General features: G+C 47.9%; 1 protein-coding gene across 1 annotated transcript in view; it reads left to right on the forward strand.

Moving 5' to 3' along the window:
• Positions 1 to 17,028, forward strand: part of LOC134983609 (gastrula zinc finger protein XlCGF26.1-like) — a 139,428-nt gene extending 122,400 nt beyond the window's left edge. The window contains exon 7 of the mRNA XM_063949281.1: positions 15,579 to 17,028. Within this exon, the coding sequence (XP_063805351.1) occupies positions 15,579 to 16,915 (1,337 nt within the window). The 3' untranslated portion in view covers positions 16,916 to 17,028. The remainder of the gene's footprint in view (positions 1 to 15,578) is intronic.
• The last annotated feature ends 2,707 nt before the right edge of the window (positions 17,029 to 19,735 follow it).

Consider the following 19,735-nt stretch of genomic DNA (forward strand, 5'->3'; position numbering starts at 1 on the left):
CCGATTGGTCTACCTGCTTCCTCCGAATCCTTTGTTCCCGAGGGGGCTAAAGGGAATGGTGCATCAAAGAGTCCAGGCAATTATGATTGCCCCAGACTGGCTTCGGAGGGCATGGTACACGGATCTTCTGGACATGTCCATCGAAGACCCTTGGCCTCTACCAATGAGAAGAGTCCTTCTTCAACAGGGCCCGTTCATGTTCCCGGACGTACGGCGGCTTCGTTTGACGGCATGGTGGTTGAGCGGAACATCCTAGCTCACAAAGGCCTTTCCAAAAAGGTTGTTGCAACCATGGTTCAGGCCAGGCAACCTGTTACGTCAATGCACTACCGTCATATCTGGAGGAGATATGTCTCTTGGTGCGAGGAGCGCAAATATCCTCCTGCAGATTTTCACCTGGGACGTTTCTTAAGTTTCCTGCAGGCTGGAGTGGATATGGGCTTACGTCTGGGCTCCCTTAATTCCAGATTTCAGCCCTCTCTATTTCTGCAGCGAGGTACACTGTATTCCACAGGGAGTAACTTCGGGGTGTAGAGTAGGATCTTGATCCGAGGCACCAACTGGCTAAAAGCTTTGACTGTTCCCAAGATATTCAGCACCGCCTCTTCTATAACCCCGCCTCCGTGCACAGGAGCTCAGTTTGTAAATTGGTGCCTGCAGTGCAGGCAGCTATCAGCCCTAAGAAGAGCTATTTTAAAGAAGAATAGAAGACTTCAAGGGCTGCAGCAGAGGCACTCTAGTGCTAGATATCATTCTAATATCTCCTGCTGCAGCTCCATCACCTTCCCCAGCGGCGCTGTATACTCCCACGTCCCTGGTTGCCGGGTACTTACAGCAGAGGCTCCGGTTCTTCACCCAGGGCGCACACACTAACCGAAGTTCTCCGGGATTGCGTGGCCGCACTCAGGGAGGAGGTAAGAGGGTCCCCCAGACCGGACCCGCTGGAAATCGCTATCCGCCGCGGCCATTAGGAGGTGTGCCGCGGACACTGTGGCAGTACATGGACCCCACTAGACCACCAGGGCAAGGGCACAGGTCGGATTAGGCTATAATCCATTTTATTAAGGCCCACAGCACCTGGTGGTGAAGTCCAGCAAGGGGATAAGGCTCTGACCTGTAGCCCTTCCCTCAGCCCCTGGATGCCATTTAGAGTAAATGTTCCCGCCCCGGAGCTGTTTGTCTCTATCTCCCTCACTCCCTGTCAGCGTTTGGGGCGCCATTACACACAGGCTGAGCTGATTCTGGGACTGCTGGGGCTCCTCTGTAAAGCCGCCTGCATCATCAGCGCTGTGCATTTACAGGACACTTAAGTTTTCTACATGTCTGCTGACAGTGTTAGTTAAGAACAAGTGCATACTTCGGGGTTATTTAGTATAAGTACCCTGTGATATTCATTCAGTTTTTACTGTGCATTGATATATCTACGTTTATACATAGCTTTACTCAGTAATAGTATTTCTAGTCCAGTGCAGTTTTATTATTTGTCATAATTCCTGCATTGTACATGTGACTGTGTGTGTGTGTGCATATAGCTGCTGGGTGATCTCCACTCCGTGTATCTCATCCCTACTGCTATCCCTATATTTTGTAACCTGAGGGGGCTCAGTGCGTCAGGGTTTTTAGATAATATAGGTATTTCACAGGATATACGTATTTTGTATTTTTCTCTGTTTTTCAGTCACATTTTACGGTTACCTCAGAAATCCTGTTTGTGCTGTAACACTGCACAGGGGGTTTAGGTTAGGTATTGCTGATATTGGACTGTGTCGCCCGTGGTTTACACTTTCATATTATGTCAGCTACAGGGGGCGATGGGTCTGGGGCTGATTCCGCTGTGCACGGTTATGACGTCCCAGATGCATTGGAGGATAACATGGCTGCGGAGGGTTCAGGTTTTTGGGGCTCTGTACCCCCCAGTCAGTTTGTAACAATGGGGGCACATCAGGGACCGCCTTGTGCTGCCTTTTCTAATTTACTGACTACGATGGTAACTAGACTCGCGCCCCCTATGGGACCACCTGTGCCTTATCAGCCTTATATGGTCCCTGCGGTTAATCCGTCATGGACAGATGCTCTGTCCACTCAGTTACAGCAATTGAATAACTCTTTGGGTAAAAGTGTTCCTGACCCTCGCCCGCCTAAGACTAAACCTCAGAAGTTCTCTAAGCGGGCTGTTACTTGCGCTCAATCCACGCATATACCAGATACTTCTTCAGATGAAGATGGCGTGTATACTGACTGCTCAGACTCTGATCATGACGTTTCTGATGGGGAATCTGTTTCACAGGTGGATGGTCCTGATCTATTAGAAGCTATCGCGCTCATTCTTCAGATTGATGATGATCCTGAGCCTACTGCTACGTCTAAGAAACAGGACAGGTTTAAACGTCAGAAGGTTACTAAATTAGTTTTACCTCATTCTGACCACTTGGTTGACATACGTCAGGAATCCTGGGAGAACCCAGGAAAGAAATTCACCCCGCACAAGAAGATGCTGGCCCGCTTTCCCCTTGCGGCAGAATTGAGTAAAAATTGGGAAACGCCAGCGACGGTGGATTAGCAAAACGCTCGCCTGGTGGCGTCATATGCTCTGCCTGTCACTACCGTCACTTCTCTCAAGGAACCGACGGATAAGCGGGTGCTGGGCTGCTTAAAATCTATCTATACACTTGCAGAGGCTGCACATAGGCCCACCATTGTGGCTACTTGGGCCGCAGCAGTTATTGAGGCGTGGGCTCAAAAAATAGAGGCTGAATTTCCATTCAATTCTTATTATTATGCCAGACAATGTCTCTCTTATATTGTCACGGCATCTCATTACCTTAAAGAAGCCGCTTCAGATGCAGGTGTTCTGGCGGCCAAGGCTGCTACAACATCCATTTTGGCTCGCCGTATTCTCTGGTTGTGGTCTTGGTCGGTAGACTTGTACACTAAGAAAACCCTGGAGGTGCTCCCGTTTAAAGGAAACATCCTCTTTGGTGAGGATCTCAACAAGAATGTCGCTGACTTGGCGTCTGCTAAGACGGCATGTCTACCTAGTACTACTCCTTCGGCTCCGAAGGCTAAGAGTACCTATATACAGGATGCTTACCTGCATATCCCTATTGTCATGTCACATCAACAATCCTACTTCTGATCACTCCGGCGTGGCCCAGACGGCATTGGTTCTCAGACCTCCAGGGTCTCTCGTGAGAGCGTCCTCTTCTACTTCCACAATGACCAGATCTCCTTGTTCAGGGCCCCTTGCGTCTACCAGGATTTGGCCCGGCTGGCTTTGACGGCGTGGCTCTTGAAGCTTCCGTACAGAGGGCCAAGAGATTTTCTGAGGCAGTCATTCAGACTATGTTGAAGGCCCGTAAGCCGGCTTCTGCTCGGATTTACCATAGGGTCTGGAATTCTTACTTTGCTTGGTGCATATCTAACAATCATCATGTTTTCAAGTTTAGTACGGCCAAACTTTTGGCCTTCTTACAACAGGGCCTAGACTTAGGCCTTCGTCTGGCCTCCCTCAAGGTTCATATTTCTGCCTTGTCGATATGGTTTCAGAGAAAAATTGCGACTCTGCCTGATGTTCATACATTCACTCAGGGTGTTTTGCGGATTCAACCTCCCTATATCCCACCTGTGGCTCCTTGCAATTTGTTGGTGGTTCTGGAGGCATTACAAGAGTCTCCGTTTGAACCTCTTGAATCTGCGGACCTTAAGTGGCTTTCTCTTAAGGTCTTCTGCTGGCTATTGCCTCTGCTAGACGGATCTCAGACTTGGGTGCCTTGTCTTGTAGGTCCCCCTATCTGATTTTAACCGTGACCAGGCAGTTCTTAGAACGAGTCCTGGTTATCTACCTATGGTGTTGTCTTCTTTCCACCTTAACCAGGAGTTTGTGGTTCCGGTCTTTGTCTCTCCTGAATTGTCCTCCAAAGAGCGGTCTTTGGATGTGGTACGGGCTCTCCGTATCTACGTAAAGAGGACAGCCTCCGTTAGGAAGTCTGAATCTCTCTCCGTACTGTTTTGTTTTCTCAAACGTGGTTGGCCTGCTAACAAGCAGATCTTGGCCAGATGGATTAGAATGGTGATTGCACATGCTTATGTACAGGCTGGACTTCCAGATCCTGTTACCATCAAAGCCCATTCTACTCGGTCTGTTGGACCTTCTTGGGCGGCCCGCCATGGTACGACCCTTGAGCAATTGTACAAGGCAGCTACGTGGTCCTCAGTGAACATGTTCATAGGTTTTATGCCTTCGATTCTTCCGCCTCCCAGGATGCTTCCTTTGGACGCCGGGTTCTTGTGCCCGCTACAGTGCGTCCCCTCCCATGAGGAACTGCTTTAGGACATCCCCGATGTTATTCCCTGTGGAATACAGTCTACCCCGCTGCAGAAAAGGATATTTATGGTAAGACCTTTGTTCAATCTCTTTCTGAGAGGTACACTGGATTCCACAGACACCCTGACGCACTTCGCTTCTTTGGGTTGGTATGGCATTAGTCGCTGATACCTTCTCCTGTCATGAGAATGTGGTGTCTGTGGCTACTAACGGTTGTCGTCTCTTTTGCCTGCTACTGCACTGGACTGGTTAACAAAACTGAGCGCTTGTGCGCGGAGGCGGAGTTATAGAGAAGGCCGCGCTGAGCATCTTGGGAACAGTCAAAGCTTTTAGCCTGTTGGTGCCTCGGATCAAGATCCTACTCTACACCCCGATGTTATTCCCTGTGGAATCCAGTGTACCTCGCAGAAAGAGATTTAACAAAGGTAAGTTCTTACCATAAATCTCCTTTTTCTTTCAGAAGAAGTTGCCAGTGTTGCCAGAAGTTCAGACCTTCTTGCAAGGGGTACTTCACGTACAGCCTCCCTTTGTGCCACCAACGGCACCCTGGGATTTGAATGTGGTATTGGAATTTCTAGTCCTCCTGGTTTGAACCGTTGATGTCGGTAGAAGACAAGTACCTTACGTGGCAGACGGTAACGTTACTGGCCCTAGCTTCTGCTAGGCGTGTCTCAGAATTGGGGGCCTTGTGGTGTGAAAGTCCATACTTGGTCTGTTACAAAGACACAGAGAAGAGCTCAGGACTAGGCTGCAGTTCCTGCCAAAAGTTATCTCTGCATTCCGCTTGAACCAACCTACCGTAATGTGGTTCTGGCACTTCTGCTCCTCCGGAGGCATTGGATGCTGTGTGAGCCTTGAAGATCTATATCAGGAGGACGGCTTGGATCAGAAAGACGGATTTCCTGTTTGTGCTCCTTTGATGCACAGAAAAAGGGTTTCCCTGCTTCTAAGCAGTCCATTGCTCGTTGGCTTAGGCTGACTATCCAACAGGCCCATGCGTCGGCAGTCTTACCTGTTCCACAGTCTTTGAAGGCCCACTCTACATGATCGGTGGGGTCTTCCTGGGCGGCTGCCCGTGGAGTCTCGGCCTTGCAACTATGCCGAGCTGCTACCTGGTCGGGGAAGAACACCTTTGTGAGGTTCTACAAGTTTGATACTCTGGCCAAAGAGGATACCCAGTTTGGGCCGGCGGTACTGCAGACGTCTCCGCACGTCCCGCCCTGGAAGCTTTGGGACGTCCCCATCGTACTAAGTGACCCCAGTATCACTTATGGATGCTAGAGAAAATAGGATTTGAATTACCTACCAGTTATCCTTTTCATGTAGTCCATAAGGGATACTGGGCGCCCGCCTCAGTGCGGTGACTTTTCTACAGGTTTTTTCTTGTAGGAAAGTTTACCTGTTCAGCTGTCGCTGTTGCTGTTTTGTTACCAGCCATTGCTGGTCGGTTTATGTTGTGGTGTGAATCTCACCACTCGTTATGTTCCTTCTCTCAAGTATGTCCATTCTCCTTCGAGCACAGTTTTACCTAGGCTGGCTATGGGAGGGGGCATAGCGGGGAGGAGCCAGCACACCCAGTTGAAAATTTTTTAAGTGCACTGGCTCCTTAGGACCCCATCTATACCCCATCGTACTAAGTGACCCCGACTAGGAGAAAAGGATTTACCGGTAGGTAATTAAAATCTTATTTTTTTTAACCTTTTTCCGTGTTTTGCATGTGCACATCTGCAAAAACAAGCCAGCAAAGTGGGAAGTTATCCCTTTCTGTCAGCCCTGTGCAGCCTGGCTGACTATTAAAGTGACGGTAGCCTTCTACCCCCCCCCCCCCCCCCCCCCTCCCCAACAAAAAAAAAAAATGTACCAGGCAGGAGCAGGACCCTGACAGTGTGTATGCCGCCCTACCTCCATTCTCACACTCCACTGTCATACATTACCAATCATTGTCACACATACCCACTTACCCCTCGCTGTCTCACATACCCACTTATCCCTCACTGTCACACATTCCAGCTCACCGTCACATTCACCCTCACACATTTCCATTCACCGCTCACACATACCCACTCAACCCTCCCTGTCATACTTACCCACTGACTATCACACATACCCCTCACTGTCACACATTCCCAATCACCCCTCATTGTCTCACACATCCACTTACCCCACACTGTCTCACACATCCACTCTTTTCATGTTCTGAATGTGGGAAATGTTTTACAGCAGGGAGCACTTGATGATCATCAGAGTACTCACACGGGTGAGACGCAATTTCCATGCCCTGAGTGTGGCAAATGTTTTACAAGTAAATCAAAAGTTACCAGTCACCAGAGAAGTGCACACAGGTGAGATACAATTCACATGTTCTGAGTGTGGGGAATGATGAAGGAAGGAAGGAAGGAAGTTAAACATCAGAGAACTCACACAAGAGAAAAATCTATTTCCATGAGCTGATTGAAAGATTTTAAATTGTTCAGATACCTGTTGGAGAGACTGCAATCTGCGTTGGGTCTTCTTCTTTTTTTTTTGTCTGGTGAAGCTGCCCCATACTTAAAACCTTTTGGAAACATCATCTCACTAGCATCCCAGATTCTCAGCCTACAGATTCTGCGTTATCCGAAGTTCATCCTTCTCCTCATTCCTATCCTAAATTGCCCTAAACGCACTTAAATCCTTTTTTTTTCCTTTTTTTTTGTGTGCATCATGAGCCAAATAGCTGCTTCTTGGAAAAGGTTGACTCCACCCACTCTCGCCTCGTTAACAAACCAGGTTTGGAGTATATCACAAGCATTTTGAGGAACTCCTTCACGTCATATCATAAAATGTAAGCCCCCTGGACTTCATGGCATAACAAGACCTTTTTAGATCTTTGACCATTTAGAGACTCTACTGTGTCGGTTGGTTGACTCTGCCCTATGACACTCTAGTCCCATTACTTGCTAGCAATTATCCACGTGGAACTCCCTATCCCCTTCTTTCCTCCTTCATCCACCTGGGGACACTGGAGATCAAGCCACTGGTATATAGATGAGTGGAGCTGGCACTTTCAATTTAGAAGTGTGAGTGACTCCTCCCCCTCTATCCCCCAGAAGCCCTAGTTTTAGAAATGTGCCCAAGTGAGCCGGTCACTTGGGGGCTGATGAGCTTGCTGACAGATCCCCTGTCTTGCTGGGGATTGAGATACTATATTGCAGTCCCCTGCTGCACCCCTCCTTTCCTGTCTGTCCTGATCAGTGCTGCTTATTTTCTCTAACATCGCTTATCAGCGCTACTTTCACTACAGTCACTTTTATTTCTCCCTGCAAAGAAGGGTCCCAGTGCCGGCGGTGAAGGAGAGAGCGGAGCTTCAGCGCTGTGCTCAGTGGACCTCTACAGCTCGCCTGACTGTAAAGAACCTCCCTTATTGGCCTCTCTAGTGGTGAAGGGGAGGTTCAGGCCAGCCCATAGCCCCTCAGATCGGCACCATTTGGTGAGGGCTGCACAGCTGCTTCCTCTAAAGCAGTGATTTTCAACCTTTTTTTACTCGCAGCACACCGAACAATATTTTAAAATTGCCAAGGCACACCATCCGTTCCCCACAGAAACCCCCCCAAAAAAACACACATTGGCCCTCACAGTAATAAAAAATCAACACATACATTGGGCTACACAGAAAAAACAATCACATTGCTCCCCACATAAATCCTGTTGCTCCTTACATAAATCCTATTGCTCCCCACATAAATCCTGTTGCTCCTTACATAAATCCTATTGCTCCCCACATAAATCATGTTGCTCACACATAAATCAATCACATTTCTCCCCACATAAATTCTGTTGCTCCCCACATGAATTATTCACATTGTTCCCCCCATAAATCCATAAATCCTTTTGCTCTCCACAAAAGATATAACATAACAAATATTAGCCCCCACCGGTCAGCTGTCCTCCTCCCTGTCCCTCAGTGGTGGAGGTTGTTCATAGTGGAGTGCTGCGAATACTGAGCAGCGGGGTGGGCAGGTGTGGATGTGGGTGGGCAAGGAAAGCTGTGGATGCGAGTGGGAACTGGAAGATGTGTGTGCAGGCGGGTGGGCTGGCTGGGTAGTGAGTTGCGGCGGCCATGACCTATGATATCACACCGCCGCGTCATCAAGGTACAGGTCACAGCCAGAGCATGAATGATCCTCTAAGAAGAGCCCGGGCCAACAGTTCACTCTGAAGGTGCAAGAAGCTGCTCTGGCTCCACGGCACACCTTGCAACTGGTCTCGGCACACTAGTGTGCCACGGCACACTGGTTGAAAAAGCCTGCCCTAAGTCCTCCACATGACGGTGGACAGCTAGGCCTGGAGGAAGGTCAGGTGGGGGCAAGACTCCGGCAGTTCAGCCATGTGTGGGTGTCGTCTGGTCTGGACCCCTGGGTCCTGGATATAGTCTCCAGGGGGTACAGACTGGAGTTTCAAGATTCCCCCTCCTCACCGTTTCTTCAAGTCAGGCTTGCCAGCCCTGCTGGCGGACAGAACAATTCTTCTGGAGGCCATCAGAAAATTTATGGTGTCAGAGGTCATTGTTCCAGTTCCACCTCAACAGTGGAACAAGGGTTATTATTCGAACCTTTTTGTAGTACCAAAAATGGATGGTTCGGTAAGGCCTTTTCTAAACTTAAAGTCTTTGAACCCTTATCTCAGGGAGTTCAAATTCAAGATGGAATCTCTGAGAGCTGTCATCTCAGGACTGATGGAGGGGGAGTTCCTGGTGTCGCTGGACATCAAGGATGCTTACCTCCACATTCCCATTTGGTCGCCGCATCAGGCATATCTCAGGTTTGCACTGTTGGACGATCACTATCCGTTCCAGGCGCTGCCATTTGGCCTCTCCACAGCACCAAGGTGATGGCGGAGATGATGGTTCTCCTCCGCAAACAGAGGGTGAACATAATTCCATATCTGGATGATCTCCTGATCAAGGCGTCGTCCAGGGAGAGGTTGTTGCGATCCATCGCTCTCATGACACAGCTGCTCAGGAAGCACGGTTGGATCCTGAACCTTCCAAAGTCTCATCTGGAGCCGACAAGGAGGCTGTCTTTCCTGGGAATGATCCTCGACACGGAAGTGCAGAGGGTTTTTCTTCCGGTGGAGAAAGCATTGGTGATTCAAGCAATGGTCCGGGATGTCTTAAAGCCTACCCGGGTATCTGTTCATCAATGCATCCGCCTTCTGGGGAAGATGGTTGCCGCCTACGAGGCTCTGCAGTACGGCAGGTTTCATGCTCGACCTTTTCAGCTGGACCTATTGGACCAGTGGTCGGGCTCTCACCTACACATGCACAGGAGGATACGCCGGTCTCCGAACTCCAGGATTTCACTCCTCTAGTGGCTACCACTTCCGCACCTTCTGGAAGGCTGAAGGTTCAAAATTCAGGACTGGATCCTTTTAACCACAGATGCAAGTCTGAGAGGTTGGGGAGCAGTCGCTCTGGGGGAAACCTTTCGGGGAAGGTGGTCGAATCAAGAATCCCTTCTCCCAATAAACATCCTGGAGCCGTGTACAACGCCCTTCTGCAAGCAGCACACCTTCTACAGGATAGGGCTGTTCGGGTGCAGTCTGACAACGTGACGACGGTGGCCTACATAAACCGACAAGGCGGACTGCCATGTCAGAGGTGTCAAGAATCCTCCTCTGGGCAGAAAGACACGCGGTGGCGATGTCAGCAATCTACATTCCGGGAGTAGACAACTGGGAAGCAGACTTCCTGAGCCTCCACGATCTCCATCCGGGAGAGTGCGGCCTCCACCCGGTGGTGTTTGAGGAGGTATCCGGTTGGTGGGGGGTTCCTCACATAGACATGATGACCTCCCGCCTCAACAAGAAGCTGGGGAGGTACTGTTCCAGGTCAAGAGACCCACAGGCAGTGGCGGTGGATGCACTGGTAACATCGTGGGTGTTCAAGTCAGTGTATGTGTTCCCTCCACGATACCAAAGGTTCTTCAGCTGGTGAGAAGAGCAAAGGTTCTGGCAATCCTCATTGTTCCGGACTGGCCAAGGAGGGCTTGGTACGCGTATCTGCTAGATCTTCTGTTAGAAGATCCAAGGCCCTTACCTCTTCGGGAGGATCTGCTACTGCAGGGGCCGTTCGCTTATCAAGACTTACTACGGCTACATTTGACGACATGGCGGTGGATTGCCAGATCTTAGCTCGGAAAGGTATCCTGAGTGAGATTATTCCTACCCTGATACAGGCTAGAAAGGGGGTAACGTCTAAACATTACCATCGTATTTGGAAAAAATATGCTTCTTGGTGTGAATCCAAGAAATTTCCTGCGGTTTAGTTTCATCTTGGACGTTTGCTCCTTTTCCTGCAAGCAGGTGTGGATATGGGCTGAGATTAGGCTCCATCAAGGTCCAAATCTCTGCTCTGTTCATATTCTTCCAAAAACAATTGGCTGTCCTCCCTGAGGTTCAGACATTTTTGAAAGGGGTTCTGCACATCCGGCCTCCCTTTGTGGCGCCAACGGCTCCCTGGGATCTGGACGTGGGGCTGCAGTTCCTGCAATCTGCTTGGTATGAGCCTCTGCTGGAGGCTGACATCAAGTTTCTCACGTGGAAGGCGGTCACTTTGTTGGCCTTGGCTTCTGCCCGATGCGTGTCGGAATTGGGGGCTTTATCTTGTAAAAGCCCTTATCTGATCTTCCATGAAGACAGGGCGGAACTTAGGACTCGTCCACAGTTCCTGCCTAAGGTTGTATCGGCTTTCCATATCAACCAACCTATTGTGGTGCCAGTGGCTACTGACTCCTCAATTGCTTCAAAGGCTTTAGATGTTGTCAGGGTTTTGAAGATCTATGTGAAGAGGACAGCTCGTCATAGAAAGACTATCTTTGTCCTCTACGATCCCAGGAAAATTGGGTGTCCTGCTTCTAAGCAGTCGATTTCGCGCTGGATCAGGTACACTATCCAGCATGTGTATTCTACGGCAGGATTGATGTGTCCGAAATCGATTAGGGCCCACTCTACTCGTAAAGTGGGTTTTTCCTGGGCGGCTGCCCAGGGTGTCTCGGCTTTACAGCTTTGCCGAGCTGCTACTTGGTCTGGTTCGAACACGTTTGCTAAGTTTTACCAGTTCGATACTTTGGCCTCTGATGACCTCAAGTTTGGTCAAGCAGTGTTGCAGGAGCCTCCACGCTCTCCCTCCCATACTGGGAGCTTTGGTACATCCCCATGGTACTAATATGGACCCCAGCATCCTCTAGGACGTAAGAGAAAATAGGATTTTAATTACCTACCGGTTAATCCTTTTCTCCTAGTCCGTAGTGGATGCTGGGCTTCGTTTTCCTGCATTGGTTTTTATAGTTCAGTACTGCCTGGTTCCTAGGTAAGTTCTGCGTTTTTACTGTTTCAGCACTGTTTCAGCTGTTGCTGAGTTGCTCCGGTATGTTGGCTGGATTTGCCTGTTGTGTGAGCTGGTATGAATCTCGCCACTATCTGTGTAATTCCTTCTCTCGAAGTATGCTGTCTCCTCGGGCACAGTTTCTTGACTGAGTCTGGTAGGAGGGGCATAGTGACAATGGCTCCTGGTGGACCCGTCTATACCCCATGGTACTAATATGGACCCCAGCATCCTCTACGGACTACGAGAAAAGGATTTACCGGTAGGTAATTAAAATCCTATTTTTCTTTTTCCTACTTCATGGCAGCCCTTACTGTGGGGTTAATATCCCATTCTCCCAAACTAGACGGGAGATTTTTTTTTTTTGCAGGATCCACCAACCATGGGTATATAGTTGTACTCCTCCCTTGTCTTTTTTCTGGTCTCCCTTTCTGTTAGGCAGAGATGGTCTATTATTATTTTTTTTAGCGTTTACCTCACTTGTTTTTACCCAGTATAGCCGCCTTACTGAGCCGCAATCTTTGGTGGGGGGGTTGGCACCTTGGGGGGAAGCTAGTGCACGGACATATGGTGCTACTGTGATGGCGGTGAGCGGGTGGTCAATTGCCCGGTGCTCACCGCTGGTATCTCCACTCAAGGCCGCTACTTCCAGGCGGCCGGCGTGTCCCAGAAGTTCCCGAACCAGCCCGGGAACCATTGCCCATGTGCCCAGCCAGATCAAAGGTCAAAAGGCTATTAAAAATGGCGCCGCACACCGGATCTCATGGAGCAGCATTGGAGCCTTCCACACTGTAGAGTTGGTCAGCATGGATGAGCCTTCTCCCCAAAAGCCTGTTAATGCCCAGCCGAGGTAAGTACTCATAGGAGTGGTTACTTTACTTTGCTTCTGGAGAAAAAAAAGAGGACTTGCAAGAAAAAGAATCTTGGATTTGCCCTGCATGTGATAAATCATTCACAGGAGACCAGGATGAATCCATAGCTATTGGAATTGATGGAATTGCTGAAAAAATCCTTTGTGTCTAAGGAAGAGTGTCAGCAAGGATTTTAAATATCTAGATCTCAGACTAGCCTGGATTCTGATTATGGGTTTATATCGCTGGGGTTTGCGTCTGAAGAGGACCTTACAGATGTTTTTAGTGCAGAGTCGGGAGAAATTCTGGAGGATAATATATCATTTAACATGGAACTTGTTGATATGATGCTGAAAAACATCTACAGATCCATGAATTATAAGGAAACTGTTCACCAGGAAGAGCAGGATTTGCTATTTGAGGACAGATCCAAAAAGAGCAGGTTCTTTCCAGTGCATAAAGTTATGAAAGACATTATACATAAAGAGCGGCAAAACTTGGATAGACTCCTAGGTAATCTTAAAAGAATTATCCATATGTACCCCATTGATGATGAGGAATTTATTGGCTGGTGTAGCATACCTAGGGAATCAGTATGATTTCCCGATGGACGCAATGCCGGTGGTTAGAATACAGACAGCCCTCCAGTAAGCCCCCTAACCTTCCCTTCCCCGCTGCCTAAACCTAACCTTCCCCGCTTGATGCCTAACCCTTACCTCCGCTTCTATGTGCCTAACCCTCCCTCCACGGTCCCTAACCTTCCCGGCACTGCAGCCTAACCCTAACCCCCCTTATGCAGCCTAAACCTGACCTCCCCCTTCCCCCACATGGCAGGACGGCAGTGCGTCCAGCTGTGAGGACGATCGAGATGCCAGCTGTCTGTAATATGATGTTGGCATCCCGAGTGGCATCGGTGTCTTGACGCCAACAATGCATCCTCACTCGGGATCCCGGCATTGGTATATTTACCACTGCCATCCCGTATGTCGGGAAGCTAACTGCTTCCCATACCTAGAGTGGAGGCTGCAGTGGCAGAGGTGACAACTAGGACTACCATACCTATAGAAGATGGTGCTGTTTTACGGACCGTGAGCTTTGACTGGCTGACGGACTGGCGGCTGATTTCAGGCAGGGAGCCGCCGGACTTGGGAGTGCGGGGAAGGAGTGGCTCACGCTGCGCTCTCCTCCCCCCACACAGGAGCAGCGGCAGCAGTGGGAGCAGCAGGAGAGGCCTGCTACAGGGGGCACGTGTATCTGGCACTGTGTGGACACGTGTATCTGATAATGTGGGGGCATATTATGTGTATCTGGCACTATGGGGGCACATGTGTTTCTCTAGCATCTATAGGGGATACTGGGATGACGAATTACAGTGATGCTAGAGAAAATGGGATTTTGGTAATTTCCTGTAAATCCTTTTCTCAAAGTCCATAGGGGATACTGGGCGCCTACCTCTGTGCTTCATATCTTTCTGCATATTGTTTGGGTTGTTTGCCAACGTGTGCATGTTGCTTTCGTTGTTTTCTTTTCTACTTGTTCGGTTGTGTTGCTGGTTTTCTCCTATTATTCTGTTCGGTTTTCCTGCTCTTGAGGTATGTTCCCTCTCCTTCGGGCACAATTTTCTAGACTGGTCTGATGGGAGGGGGCATAGAGGGGAAGAGCCAGCACACACTATGTTGAAGAAATTTAAAGTGCACTGGCTCCAATGGACCCATCTATACCCCACTGTAATTCACCATCACAGTATCCCCTATGGACTTTGAGAAAAGGATCTGGCACTGTGGGGGCAAATAATGTGTATCTGGCACTTTGGGGGCATATAATGTGTTTCTGGCACTGTGAGGGTATATAATGTCTATCTGGCAATGTGGGGGCATATAATGTGTATCTGGCACTGCACTACTGGGGTCATTATGTGTCTCGGGCACTGTGGGGGCATATAATGTCTATCTGGCACTGCATATGCCCCCCCCCCCCCCCCGCAGTGCCAGATAGACATTATATGCCCCCCACAGTGCCAGAAGGACATCAAATGCCCCCCGATGTCTCTCTGGCATTGCGGGGGGCATATAATGTCTATCTGGCACTATACTGGAGACTTTATGTGTAAAGTACACTACTGTGGGTGTTATGTGTGTAGAGGGGGTGTGAAAATATATTTATGTATAGTCTTGCTCAGGGTGCTAGTAGTCCTGGAGCCAGACCTGCTTTGGAGTATCTGCCTAATTTCAAGTATGGTGTGCAAAGCCTGGTTAAAGCCTCCTCGCTTCACTTACACTCCTTCTAAGATTGCACCGCCCACAAATGCCTGTCCTTGCCAAATCCAATCCTCAAACGTGACAGAGATTATGTGCTGAAGAGTTTGGAGATTATTGAAAGAGTTATAGATTATATGTGTGAAGCCTCTCTTGACATGCTGGATTTTTTGCTAAAGTCTAGAACCTCAGGTGTTATGGCCAGAAGGGCTGTATGGCTACATTCATGGACAGCAGATACCCATTCAAAAAACAGGCTTGTGACACTACCATATGAAAGATCATTATTATTCGGTAATAAATTGGAATCTATGATTCAGAGGATGACTGGTGGTAAATCCGTGAGGCTGCCTCAAGATAGACGTGGTAGATACCCAGAACCATTTACTAGACAACAGTTCAAGCAGCCTAGGTCCTATAGGCTTGGGCATCCCTGTAGGGAGAGGTATGGTTCTGGTATGTTGCGTCAGTCCTTTCACCAAGCACAGAAAAGAGGTAGTCATAGACAATGATTAACTTACATTAACACCAGTAGGGGGCAGGATTCTGAAGTTTGCCGACCAATGGAGAGAAAATGTGGATATAGCTCTTGGGTGGTACCGTTTACAGTTTCTAAAAAAAAAAAAACAAGAACAGACAAGTTGAGGACATTACAGCGTGGCATGTAGTGGGAGTGGGAACTGGGGGCACTGCAGTGTTGCGTGTAATGTAATTTTTGTGTATTTTATGATTGCAGAAATTGTATTCCCCTCCTCATTATTTTCATGCATTTATTGTATTCCCAACAGATGGCTGCAACATCAAAAATAGTGTGGGAAGAAATCTCATTTTATCTCCAGAGTGTAAAATACAAGATGACAACATCGCCCAAGATTCTAACGAAAACCCCATTAACCCATCTATACATCCAGTTCATTGCAGTGCAGATGTATCACTTAATGCATTTACTCATGAGGAAAGTTATCTTGATACATTGGATATTGTCACACAGAATATAGATCACACTGGTGGTAAACTGTTTTCATGTCCTGAGTGTGGGAAATGTTTTACAGAGAAATCAAAAGTAGCTAGACACCAGAGAGTACACAGGAGTAAGAAGTCATTTTCATGTCCTGAATGTGGGAAATGTTTTACAGAGAAATCATCAGTAGCCAGACACCAGCGAGTACACACGGGTGAGAAGCCATTTTCATGTTCTGAATGTGGAAAATGTTTTACAGGGAAATCAAACTTAGCCAGACACCAGAGACTGCACACGGGTGAGAAGCCATTTTCATGTTCTGAATGTGGGAAATGTTTTTTACACAATTCAGCATTTGTGGCACATAAGAGAACTCACACTGGTGAGATGCCATTTTCATGTTCTGAATGTGGGAAATGTTTTTTTCACAATTCAGCATTTGTGGCACATAAGAGAACTCACACTGGTGAGAAGCCATTTTCATGTTCTGAATGTGGGAAATGTTTTACAGAGAAATCATCAGTAGCCAGACACCAGAGAGTGCACACAGGCGAGAGACCATTCCCATGTTCTGAGTGTGGGAAATGTTTTATTTTTAAAGGAGATCTTATTAATCATCAGAGAAGTCACACAGGTGAAAAGTCATTTTTGTGTTCTGAATGTGGGAAATGTTGTACAACTAAATCAAACTTAGCCACACACCAGAGAATGCACACGGGTGAGAAGCCATTTTCATGTTCTGAATGTGGGAAATGTTTTGCACACCATACATCTCTTACGCAACATAAGAGAACTCACACAGGTGAGAAGCCATTTTCATGTTCTGAATGTGGGAAATGTTTTACACAGCAGCGAGAACTTGATGAACATCAGAGTACTCACACTGGTGAGAAGCCATTTTCATGTCCTGAATGTGGGAAATGTTTTGCACACCATACAGCTCTTACGCAACATAAGAGAATTCACACAGGTGAGAAGCCATTTTCATGTTCTGAATGTGGGAAATGTTTTGTACACACTTCAACATTTGCGAAACATAAGAGAACTCACACTGGTGAGAAGCCATTTTCATGTCCTGTGTGTGGCAAATGTTTTACAAGTAAATATAAAGTCACCCGACACCAGAGAAGTGCACACAGGTGCGATACAATGCCCATGTTCTGAGTGTGGGAAATGTTTTCCTTTTAAGGAAGTTCATGTTAAACATCAGATAACTCACGCAGGAGAAAAATCAATTTCCATGAGCTGATTGAAAGATTTTAAATTGTACTGATCTCTGTTGGAGAGACTGCAATCTGCGTTGGGTCTTTTTTGTGTCTGGTGAAGCTGCCCCATACTTTAAATATTTTGGAAACATCATCTCACTGGCATCCCAGATTCTCAGCCTTCAGATTCTGCATTATCCGAAGTTCATCCTTCTCCTTCCTATCCTAAATTGCCCTAAACGCACTTAAATCCTTTATTGCTGACAGAGTGACTCCACCTCCTCTCACCTCGTTTACCAACTGGGTTTAGTACATGTACCAAATGGAGTATATCACAAGCACTTTGAGGAACTCCTCCACTTCATATAAAATGTAAGGCCCCTGGACTACATGGCATAACAAGACCTTTTTAGATCTTTGACCAGTGGCGTAAGTTCGTCACAGTTGCCAGGAGGCAAGATAAATAATGGTGCCCCCCTATTTACTATATTAAGATAAATATATGTATGTAGATGTGCATGTATGTGTATATATATATATATATATATATATATACACGTGTGTGTGTGTGTGTGTGTGTGTGTGTGTGTGTGTGTGTGTTCTGAAAAAAAATTATATACTGTATTTATACATTTAATTGTCTTTTATCTAAATCACACATTTCTTAGCAGTCATACCCAGGATTAGAACCCATGACCTGTTACACTGACAGCAGACATTTTACTGATGGAGCTATTTGCTCCTGTAGAGGAAGCATGAGAATTCTAACTATGTGAAGTTACGTGTAATTGTCAGAGAAGTATCTTCATGTAGTTAGAATTCTCATATTTCCTATACAGGAGCAAACAGCTTCATCAGTAAGGTGTCTGCTTCCAGTGTAATAGGTTGTGGTTTCTAATCCTGGGTGTGATATCTACAGTATAATAAAAAGGGTGTGATTTGTAAGGTGCAGGGACCAGTGAGGAAGTCGGCCACTGAAAAGACAGTGGCAGCTATCAATTAACTTAATTCAATGGTGTCACAGAATGGGAGGTGAGGTGCCCCCCTTCAGAGCAGGAGCCCGGCGGCAGATGACTCCGTTGCCTCCCAGAGTTCTGCCTCTGTCTTTGACCATTTAGAGACTCTACTGTCTTAGCTGGTTGACTCTGCCCTATGACAATCTAGTCTCATTACTTGCCAGCAATTATCCACGTGGAACTCCCTATCCCCTTCTCTTTATTCCTCCTTTCACCTTCATCCACCAGGGGACACTTGAGTTCAAGCCACTGGTCTATAGACGGGTGGATGAGTGGAGCTGGAACTTTAAATTTAGAGGTGCGAGTGACTCCTCCCCCTCTATCCCCCCGAAGCCCCAGTTTTAGAAATGTGCCCAAGGGAGCCGGTCACTTAGCCCACACCTAGTTTTCTCTTCATTTATGTTTGTTTGAATTTACTTTAATAGCTCGGGAAGAACCCGGTGAAGGAGGGGCCTGTATTTTTTTTCCTGTTTTTTTTTTTTGAGGGGGGGGGGGGGGAGGGTGTTGCTATAGCTGGACCCTGTTCTGATTCTGCCCCTATGCCGTCTTGGATAGTGTTGATACACTTGCTAGAATATCTTGACCTGATCTTTATATCGAGGTGTATCACACGGGAGGCGGTCAACATCCCGCTGGACGCTAAGTGTTTTATAACTGAGAATATATTAATGGCAAATAAGGAGAGTTATGGTAGACTTACCATTGTTAACTCTTTCTGCGAGGTACATTGGGTTCCACAGGGAAACATCGGGTGTAGAGTGGGATCTTGATCCAGAGGCACCAACAGGCTAAAGCTTTAGGCTGTCCCAGGATGCATTGGGGTCTCCTCTATGAACCCACCTCCAGGCACTAAGCAGGGCCGTCTTTTCGTATGGGCTCAATGGGCACTTGCCCAAGGGCCCTAAGAGTATAAGGGCCCTAGGCTGATAGCTGAGGGTCCCCTCTTTCCAGGGGTACCAGATTTTTGAAAATCGGGCCAGGGGAACCAGAGATATCCGACTTCAAAGCAGTGGTCCCCATCCAAGCCTGTTAATTGCTCTTCCCAGCCAGATATCTCAGATTCTGTTTGACTTAGAGTTTTTCTGAAGGTATACTCCAAAAGCTGTGACTCTCCCCTTTTGGTGAACACTGGCAGCTTGTCTCTACTATGCCCAGAACCAGAGATATCAGCCTTCCAGCAGCTGTTCCCTGCTCCAGCTCCACACAACTGGTATACAGTTTTATATTTTCGTTGGTGGTTTGCTCTGGCTTCTGAACTTTGGTCCCCAAGTTCCCAGTACCTCCTGAAAGGTGAGACTCTTTAGTGTTTTTCTCCTTCATCCACTAGGGGCCACTGGAGCGTAGTTACAATGGGGAAATAGTAGGCAGTAATTGGGAGCTGGCACTTTAAAATTCTCACACTGTGGCTAGCTCCTCCCCTACTATCTCCCCTCCAAGCCAGTCTTAGTTAGTGCCCGAGGTGAGCTGGTTCACTTGGGTTTAGCTGAAGAATTTTTCATTTTTTCTTTATTATTTTATTTTTCTTTCACACACACACAGACTGGCAGCTCTGCCACGGCCAGTCTGCACCGCGGGAGCTGCCGGCGGGGTCCCATCGCAGCTGCGTGCGGCTCGAGATGGGCCCCGGCTGAGGGAGACACTGAGCTCTCCTGAGTTTGCCGGACACCGCTGCGTGCGGCGCGTGTCGGGGCCGCTCCACCAGCAGAAGATTCCGGCAGCATGGCAGCGGTGAGTATAAGTGGTCGGACACCGCTGCGTGCGGC

Source organism: Pseudophryne corroboree, assembly GCF_028390025.1.
Source record: "Pseudophryne corroboree isolate aPseCor3 chromosome 3 unlocalized genomic scaffold, aPseCor3.hap2 SUPER_3_unloc_2, whole genome shotgun sequence".
Lineage (NCBI taxonomy): Eukaryota > Metazoa > Chordata > Amphibia > Anura > Myobatrachidae > Pseudophryne > Pseudophryne corroboree.